Genomic DNA, 10,400 nt, shown 5'->3' on the forward strand with positions numbered 1-10,400 from the left:
AAAGTTGAGAACCACTGCTTTAGATTCTTGAGAGGATACCCCCTGTTTGGCTGGCAGGAAGTTGATATTTCCTTGATGATTTTTGTGTTCTAAAGGAAGCTATACTGTTAGGGTAGAGAAACTATTAATAAAGGAGTACTAGATTTAACTCCCCCAGGAAGCAGAAACCTATATATGTTGCCATCATAATATTTATAAATTACTTATTAAATTGTTGAGAAATCAGGTACATTAAAATTATTTTATATTTGTATAGCTCTATTCACTTTTATTTTATTTAATAATAAAATACATTTTAAATGTTTGAATCACCTTGTACAAATGGAAGATTATCTAATCAATACTTCTGAATCTGTGTTCCTTAACACTTCTTTCATTCTGTTTTTTTTTTTTTTTCCCTTAACACTTCTTTCTAGAGGGGCTCTAGAGTTCTTGCCCAGTTTCAATAAAAAGAGCTTTCAAGTATTTCCTATGCTGGTGTTCCACTTAAAATTTCCTTTGATTAACGGGTTTGGTGCTAAAAACTACCATAACACTAAAATAAAGTTTAAGAGCCATGATCTGGCCCATTGTCTTCATTTTTTATAAAAGGACGTTTGAGTTCTTGAAAGAATTACTAGATTTGCATAATATTGATAATTCCATTTATTTAAATAATGTTAATGAATGAGGCATTTTTCATTTATTAATCCTCATGACAAAATGTTAGATTGGTAATACTTTCTTATTTTGTAAATGAAAGAATCAAATAGGTTAAGTAATTTTTCCAGCTCACACACTGAATTAAGTAAATGGCTCTGAGTGATATAGGGATCAGCTTCTAAGACTTGTGTTCTTTTAACTATATCACTTCACCTTTCAGAACTACAGCCAACTTCTTAACTCCTTAACTATGCTTTTTTGAGGTAGAAATACTTACAATTCTGATAGTGGTGTATATATATATACATGTGTGAACATACATATATAACACATGCATATATACAAATAAATTATTATTCTCTGTGATAATCACAAACATTGAAATCCATGGTTGGTTGTTTATAGGAAGGTATGCTTCCACTGAAATAAATTCTTCAATGGGTAATTTAACCCATTGAAGTCCATTTTATGGTCTATGCTGATTTAAAAAGGCATTTAAGAAAAAGAAATTTCTTCCTATCATTTGGACAAGAAACAGTTTTAAGGTAATTGATGAAAACAAACAAACAAAAAACCCAACAACTATTATTAGAAAACTTCAGAACCTAAAATAATTCTGTTTTTCCAAAATAGGCCAATGATGTAAACAGCAATGGTATAGAATGGAGTAGTGAAAATGATCGTCTCTTGGTCTGCCAGGTGTGCATTAAACTTGCAGATATAAATGGCCCAGCAAAAGTTCGGGACTTGCATTTGAAATGGACAGAGGGCATTGTCAATGAATTTTATGAGCAGGTAAGTTGAAATATGAGATTGGTGGGAAGAAAGTACTTTTGGGGATTTAGATAGCTACACTAAGGTGTTTGAAATCTGAATTGCTTTGACTGAAAAGGGCTAGAAAGTGTTGTTTTCTCTCTGGTTGTTAGTATTTTCTCAGCTCTGCTTGTCTATGCTGCTAAAATTAAAAGCAATGACAGGCTTATTGCCTATCTGAAATGAGTTGAACATATTCTTGAATCTATAGGGAAAGAGACTAATTCTAAGATCCCTTTCAACCTTGAGAATCTATAATCTAGAACAACTGATTTCTAAAAGAAGTGGCTTTTGGGTGATTCCAGGATTTGCTCAGACTGTATTTAAAGAATATCAACAATATTTCAATTGTACTATTGAAATACAAACTACAGTCCCATAGAAACATCAACTGGGCAGAAATTCTAGCAGAGAATAAAAAATTAGAGGGCTAGCAACATCTGTAGAGTAGATACTTTGTAGTTTTCAAGGATTCAAAGATATAAATATGCTCTCTCCTTTTTTTCATTGATTTTTAAATCTTGGCTTTAAAATAATCCTACCAATTTGCAGAATCTGTCCCATTTTTGTCATATCTTGAGGCTCCACATAATGTAGAAGTAAATTGATTTTCCCATAAGCTTCACATTTCATTATCTCCAAAATATCAAATACAACTTATGAAATGGATTCCTTGGGAATTCTTGTTGGCCATAATAATCAGGAAAGATCAAAATGTCTACTGAGTAAGACCTTCTTTGTGTCAGGGCTTTCTTACTATAAGCAGAAAACAGGAATAACAAAGTTGACTCTGTTTCACAATGCACGCTTACCTGGCATACCTGGTTACCCCCAGATTGTATGGTGAAAGTCTTTTAGCCACCTTTTCAAGTTATAAATACCACTCTATGTGATCACATAAATATATAAGTATTCCAATATTATAATATTTTGCTATTCTGATGTATTTAAATCATATATAATTTTGGGCAATGATTATCTTTGTAAGATTATAGCATACAGTTTGCATATTCCTGTACTCATTTTCAGTGATAACTGAAGCTTACCTCAGAGTTCTCCAGTAGATTTTGCATTCACAAAAGAGGAACTTTATGCTAAGGAAAAATCCATTTTTCATTAGCTGCATAAGTTGGTAATAAAATGTAGTGATATATTATCAGTTTTAGAAAACCCACTATTTCAGTGAAATAACATTAGAAATGTTCATTTACAAACAACTTTAAATTATTTTTAGAGTATATGGAGTTAATACTTATTAAACAAACTTAGAAGCCATGCCTTAGGTTGAACCCTAGCTTTTCCTTCTCATTGACAATGTGACCTTGGGTAAGTTACTTAACTTCTCTATGCTTCAGTATTCTTGTTGATAAAATATGCATGATGATATACCTAACTCATAAAGATTGCTGTGAGGATTAAATAAATTTTATACATGTAAAAGTCTTGGAATAGTTCCTGACACAAAATGCTCAGTAATATTGGCTATAAATCCAGATCTAGTGCTAAACATATTACCTCAAACAGTTTCACTCCATCTTCATAGATTTTAGTCATGATAAAGAAGAAAAATGTCATCTGATACTATACTATGTATGAAAGTCCTAGTTATCTCTTATTAGAACTATTAAATTTCCTTCTTGTTTTGGCTATACTGTTGAACTTCTTTCTTTTTTCTTTTTTTTTTTGTTTTTTTTTTGCATTTTTCTTTTTTTTATTGGTTGTTCAAAACATTACATAGTTCTTGATATCTCATATTTCACACTTTGATTCAAGTGGGTTATGAACTCCCATTTTTACCCCGTATACAGATTGCAGAGTCACATCAGTTACACTTCCACTGATTTACATATTGACATACTCATGTCTGTTGTATTCTGCTGCCTTTCCTATCCTCTACTATCCCCCCTCCCCTCCCCTCCCCTCCCATCCTCTCCCCTCCCCTCCCCTCCCCTCCCATCCTCTCCCCTCCCATCCTCTCCCCTCCCCTCCCCTCCCCTCTTCTCTCTCTACCCCCTCTACTGTAATTCATTTCTCCCCCTTGTATTATTTTTCCCTTTCCCCTCACTTCCTCTTGTATGTAATTTTGTATAACCCTAAGGGTCTCCTTCCATTTCCAAGCAGTTTCCCTTCTCTCTCCCTGTCCCTCCCACCTCTCATCCCTGTTTAATGTTAGTCATCTTCTCATGCTCTTCTTCCCTACTCTGTTCTTAGTTACTCTCCTTATATCAAAGAAGACATTTGGCATTTGTTTTTTAGGGATTGGCTAGCTTCACTTAGCATAATCTGCTCTAGTGCCATCCATTTCCCTCCAAATTCTATAATTTTGTCATTTTTTAATGCAGAGTAATACTCCATTGTGTATAAATGCCACATTTTTTTTATCCATTCGTCTATTGAAGGGCATCTAGGTTGCTTCCACAGTCTTGCTATTGTGAATTGTACTGCTATGAACATCGATGTAGCAGTGTCCCTGTAGCATGCTGTTTTTAGGTCTTTAGGGAATAGACCCAGAAGGGGAATAGCTGGATCAAATGGTGGTTCCATTCCCAGCTTTCCAAGAAATCTCCATACTGCTTTCCAAATTGGTTGCACCAATTTGCAGTCCCACCAACAATGTACAAGTGTACCCTTTTCCCCACATCCTTGCCAGCACTTGTTGTTGTTTGACTTCATAATGGCTGCCAATCTTACTGGAGTGAGATGATATCTTAGGGTGGTTTTGATTTGCATTTCTCTGACTGCTAGAGATGGTGAGCATTTTTTCATGTACTTGTTGATTGATTGTATGTCCTCCTCTGAGAAGTGTCTGTTTAGGTCGTTGGCCCATTTGTTGATTGGGTTATTTGTTATCTTATTGTCTAATTTTTTGAGTTCTTTATATACTCTGGATATTAGGGCTCTATCTGAAGTGTGAGGAGTAAAGATTTGTTCCCATGATGTAGGCTCCCTATTTCCTCTCTTATTGTTTCTTTTGCTGAGAAAAAAACTTTTTAGTTTGAGCAAGTCCCATTTGTTGATTCTAGATATTAATTCTTGTGCTATGGGTGTCCTATTGAGGAATTTGGAGCCCGACCCCACAGTATGTAGGTCGTAGCCAACTTTTTCTTCTATCAGATGCCTTGTCTCTGGTTTGATATCAAGCTCCTTGATCCATTTTGAGTTAACAGAATAGCAAAAACAATGCTAAACAGGAAGTGTGAATCAGGTAGTATAGCGATACCAGACTTCAAACTATACTACAGAGCAAAGTAACAAAAACAGCATGGTATTGGTACCAAAACAGGCGGGTGGACCAATGGTACAGAATAGAGGACACAGAAACCAACCCACAAAACTACAACTTTCTTATATTTGATAAAGGGGCTAAAAGCATGCAATGGAGGAAGGATAGCATCTTCAACAAATGGTGCTGGGAAAACTGGAAATCCATATGCAACAAAATGAAACTGAGTCCCTTTCTCTCGCCATGAACTTCTTTCATGTAGATACATAATTATAATTTCCCCAATGCTTTTTTTCTATTTATTATCTTAATTATACAGTCTTTATACCCTTAAGGCTATTTAAGTGCCGTGGGCTTAGAAAAGCCAGACTCCTGGGGTATACCTATGAAATTGAAGACTCCTGTGGATTAAACCCAGCTGGGTTTTTAAAAAATATTTTTTAGTTGTAGATGGACATAATACCTTTATTTTATTTATGTGGTGCTGAGGATTGAACTAGTGCCTCACATATTCGAGACAAGCACTCCACCTCTGAGCTCATAACAACAGTCCTTTTGTTGTTTGTTTGTTTGTTTGTTTTGCAATGCTGAGGATTGAATCCAGGAGTTTTACATTACTAGGCAAGCACTCTACTACTATGTCCAAACTGTTTTTGGAAAAATATTAATAGTTTTATTTTTTTTGAAGACTTTTAACCATGGGATAGTTAATCACTGGGCCAGTTCTGGTCATTTCCTTGGGTTGTGTGAGCTCATCAAAGATAAAACTGCTTGCCTGAGAATTTATGCATTGTGAAGGATGATTAATTTCCAACCAATTTAGATAGTAAAACTAAAACATTAATAGTACAATTTGGGGAATGTTTCACTTTGAATAATATTGCCTTTCATCATCATAGTAACCCTATAAGGTAGATTATTATTCAAAATTTATACATGATGACACTGGCATAAGCATGCCAATACCACATGTGTTTAAGTTGCAAAAGTGAGTTTGAAAGAACATCCATCTGATCTCAAATTGTGCTCTGTAGAACCCTAGAAGCTACAATGGAAGGGAATCAGACAATTGGAACTATACACCCGAAGTCTTACCTCAACTGTAGTAACTCTGCTTTTGTATGTCTTATAAAATGCATCCACTATGTCTTTCTCTTTTAAGGAGAAAGAGAATCTATATATGACATTATAGAATTTTGCAGGTTGTTAGTAAAATTCTGATATTTATTTTAAAAGCTATATATTTTTATTAACTTAATATCATCTATAATGATTGATATAGATAGATATGAGATTAAAAATTTGCTTAGAATTTCTCAAATTGTTATTACAGTTAAAATGATAGAATAATTAAGTTCATAAGTATTTCTTTGTAAAAGTTATTTTGATGTACACTATATTTTAAAAATGTAAAGATAATTTACAAGCAAAGCTCAGTGTTTGCTCTTTCAACATAAACGTATTTTTCGGGCTGGAGCTGTGGCTGGGCTGGGTCTGTGGCTCAGTGGTAGCACACTTGCCTGGCATGTGTGAGGCATTGGGTTCAATTTTCAGCACCACATATAAGTAAAATAAAAAGTCTATCAACAACTGAAAAAAATTTAAAACAACAACAAAAATGTATTTTTTCTTTTTAAAATGCTCAGGGAGATGAAGAAGCAAATCTTGGTCTACCCATCAGTCCCTTCATGGATCGTTCTTCTCCTCAACTAGCAAAACTCCAAGAATCTTTTATCACTCATATAGTGGGTCCCCTGTGTAACTCGTATGATGCTGCTGGTTTGCTGCCGGGTCAGTGGATAGAAACAGAAGAGGATGATGATACTGAAAGTGGTGATGATGAAGATGGTGAAGAATTAGATATGGATGATGAAGAAATGGAGGACAATCTAAATCCTAGTAAGAATTCAGAAAATCTATAATTTAGTTAATGTTATAACTACAAATGTCCATTTAATTTGAACTTCTATCTTTGTTTCTTAGATGCAGATTCAGCAGTCATGTCTTGTGTAACTACAATCTTACTGTTTAGATTCAATAGTCATGTTTTGAGTGACTGCTCTGTGCTGGGTACTGTGTTAATACTGTTACACAATGAGAATTCTTATTTAATAAATAGCATCTCGGGAGATGTCCTCTGGCCAGTGCTCTTCAGCACACTTCACCTATTCATCCATGATAGGGCTGTCACCACATCTGAACATTTGAGATAGGAGGATCCTAGCTGCTATTCCTCCTTCATCTCACCCCTTCTCAGACAACCTGCTCCCAACACCACTAGGCAGTTGAGAATTACAACTTCTAGCAGCTTGCTAATGACATTCACATAGGCTTGGGAAATAGATCTAAACAGTGGGGAGGAAAGGAAAACATACATTTCTTGGCTCTAAAGGCAGAATCAAGTTTTGTGGCATTAAAATAGAGTTATTAGACTATAATAATATATTTTTCTATATAAGACAATGAGCATAAATGGAAATTTTAAAAGCATACCCATTTGTCACCTTCATAATTGTGAATGAAATCAATTGTTTGCTCCTTTGTTAAATTATACCTAGCTAAGATAAGTTACCTAAGATAAGTTAAATTATACCTAGCTACATATTTTTTCCCAAACATGATATAAATCAGAACATATAAGTTGACTATAAAGAACCTATCCCTTATCCCCTTCACATACTTATGCCTCCTATTTAGGATTAGGTAGCAGCAAAGAGTACTCTTATGCCTCTACTATCTTGAGTGTCACTTTGGGAAGGTTGACTAGCTTCTAAAAATGATTAATATTCACCAGAATTTTGGCAATTGTGTTAAATTCAATACATAAAAATCCCTTAAGAGACTGGTTTTTAATTTGGGGTTGCTGTGGTTTTCATTTGAAATCAAGACTATACTTACCTTCTCCTATCCAGTTTTGGCTATTCATGTTTTCTTTTTATTCATAACGCTTAATACCATCTAATGTATTCTTTTTATTTGTATTGTTCGACTAGGATGTGAGCTCCATAACAGAGGAATTATTTTTATCTTACTATTCACTATTATAACCTCAGTGCTTACATAAATACTTACAGAATGGTTGGCATGAAGACATTTGTGGAATGAATGAATGAATCAATCAATCATAATCGCTATAATCAGAAGATGTTTGTTTTAAATTTCACAGAACCACAAAGAAGGAAAAGCAGAAGGCGAATATTTTGTCAGCTGATGCACCACCTCACTGAAAACCACAAGATATGGAAGGAAATCATAGAGGAAGAAGAAAAATGTAAAGCTGAGGGAAATAAACTGCAGGTAGAAAAAACTTCATTATCTCAAGCAGATGAGATTCAGGTCATTGAAGAAGCAGATGAAGAGGAAGAACGACAGTTCGAATAAAAGAAGTCATACAGAAGAAACCTGGAGGGCAGTGCCCAGGGTCAGATATCATTATCTCATGTTCACTGTGCTGACTTTCAACTGACCAATCCCACATGGACAGGCCTTAATACTGTGAGAGGATCCTTGCTGTGCTGTCAATTTCCTACTCCTAAGCACTTTCATCACATGTACTAGAAAATTATTCTTAGAGCTAGGTTTCAGTTGACCCATGTTGCAAAGCCCTTGTTCAAAGCCTTCACTGATGTTTAAATATTCTGTGAAAATGATGCTTTGCTGGGCAGTGAGCTTTTATTTTTCATGGAGGAGACATCTGTAATGAAAAACTCAAGTGACTTACTTCTATTTTCAAAGTGTCCAGAACATTCTGCTTCTGTGAAAACAGAATTCATGTTTATTTCCAAATGCGTCTTTTATATCTTTGAACATTTTGAAAAATCTATGTCTATCTAAAAAGAATCCATGTGGCCTTTCTGAGGAATTTCTGCTAAATGCCATACACTGTTCAGTGCTGTTCTACCAACTAGGGTTGTCTATGAAGGACTGAGTGACCTTTGTTATATTTAACAAAATCCAGGTGCGTCTTTTTCTGATGCTTTTTACTATTGTGTATTATCTACTATGTGTGTTTTATTTCTGCTAAAAGTATTCAGGTTTGCCATGGACATCAGAAGTATAAATTCTAGTCTTACTGACTTTATGTTCCGTGGTTGAATTTTAAAGCTGTTTAACAATGAAGGAATTTTATTCTTTAGTTAAAACTGTTCTTGTTTTTACTCTTGCTCAGGATTAGTATTTTTAAACATTTAGTTAATATAAACAGCATAAATTTATTAGAAGAAAAGAGTTGTCCTAATATTGGTGTGAACCTTTTATGATATTAGCATCATTTTCTCTGTTCTTAGATGAATTTGAGACTAATTAAAGCCAAGGAAAAGGAGATATCTGTCTTTTGCCTTAATGTAAAATCAAATGAAATTAATTCTATCAAAGATAAAGAACAAAAGAAATATGGTGAGTCCTAAAGGATACATATGTTGAATAAATAATTGTAATATGTAGTTATCTTTACATCCACATCTTAGGCATCATGTGTTTAATTCCTGAAAAACTGCATTCATTTTTCTGTTAATTTCTTTCTGCCTCAAGACCACTTGACAGGAATGATCTGTCACTACTCAAAAATTCTAAAGTTCAACTGAAAGACTGACTTCTGAGATAAAGCAAATGATGGAAATATTTAATTTTTATATAAAAAATGAAATATTTTAGTAAATAATTTCATACCAAAGCATATAACTAAGTTACAACATTAAGATGATTGTAAAGAAAATGGATCATATTTACAATATTTATGAACTTGTTAGGTTGGGGATATGAACCTAAGTGTAAAAAATATTTTTTAAGTTATAAAGTGCAGTCAAAATGATATCAAGATGGGAAACTAATATTTTTCATTATTCTTCAAGACCATTTCATATTTTGGAGCCATGAAACTTTGTAGACAAACTATTAATTTCCAAGTTAATTCCTACAATGTCAGTAGTTTCTTACCTACCTAGAAATGTGTGGGTTGTCAGAAAGATACCAACTAAAGATCTATTGAAGAGTTGGGATTTTTTATCTTATACAGTATCATAATATTTAATGAATCACTAAGTTTTATTTATTAAATATATTGAGTGCTAAGTTCCTTTCTGCCACTTTTGCAACCATTACCACACCATCTGTAAACTGGTCCCAGCATATATTACTAATAAAATTTTAACTGATAATTGTTGAATTTATACTTATAATATGTGCCTGTGTATGAATACACACATATATATTCTGTGCTTATATATCTCTAGAATACATTTTGTATCCTACATAAATGTATTTCTGCTATTTATTTCTTTCCTGCAGAATAGAATATATACATATATGTGTATAAGTTCATACATGTGCATGCATGTATAAAGAGACCAAATCAAATTTCTATACTATCATGTTAGAGAAATTTTGTATTAGCATTGTTTATATTTTATTTTCTTGAAAGAAGTGTGCTTTTATTCTATTAACAATATTACTACTGTGAATTCATCTGAAAATAATCCTTAAGTTATTTAATCCTTGCTAAATTATGTATGTCAAAATAACTAGACCAAAGAAAGTGAAAAAAGTATCCCTGATAAAATTTTAAAATTCATAACCATAAGAAGTGAACATGAGAATATATTAAATATCCATAGCACTGTTACAGGTACTCTTACTTGAGAAATTGCCATAAGCCATATTGCAGGTTTTCTTTATGTGTGTGCTGGGGATGGAACCCACATGCTAAGCAAGCACTCTACCACTC

The 10,400-nt window shown here is 33.6% G+C and overlaps 1 protein-coding gene across 1 annotated transcript in view; it reads left to right on the plus strand.

Annotated features, from left to right (window-relative positions):
- PDE3B (phosphodiesterase 3B) overlaps positions 1–10,102 on the plus strand; it is a 183,905-nt gene extending 173,803 nt beyond the window's left edge. Inside the window, exons 14-16 of the mRNA XM_081279185.1 lie at positions 1,276–1,437; positions 6,325–6,577; positions 7,845–10,102. Coding sequence (XP_081135311.1) covers positions 1,276–1,437; positions 6,325–6,577; positions 7,845–8,059 — 630 coding nt within the window. The 3' untranslated portion in view covers positions 8,060–10,102. The remainder of the gene's footprint in view (positions 1–1,275; positions 1,438–6,324; positions 6,578–7,844) is intronic.
- The last annotated feature ends 298 nt before the right edge of the window (positions 10,103–10,400 follow it).

This window comes from Spermophilus citellus (genome assembly GCF_964194105.1).
Source record: "Spermophilus citellus genome assembly, chromosome: 2".
Classification (NCBI taxonomy): domain Eukaryota; kingdom Metazoa; phylum Chordata; class Mammalia; order Rodentia; family Sciuridae; genus Spermophilus; species Spermophilus citellus.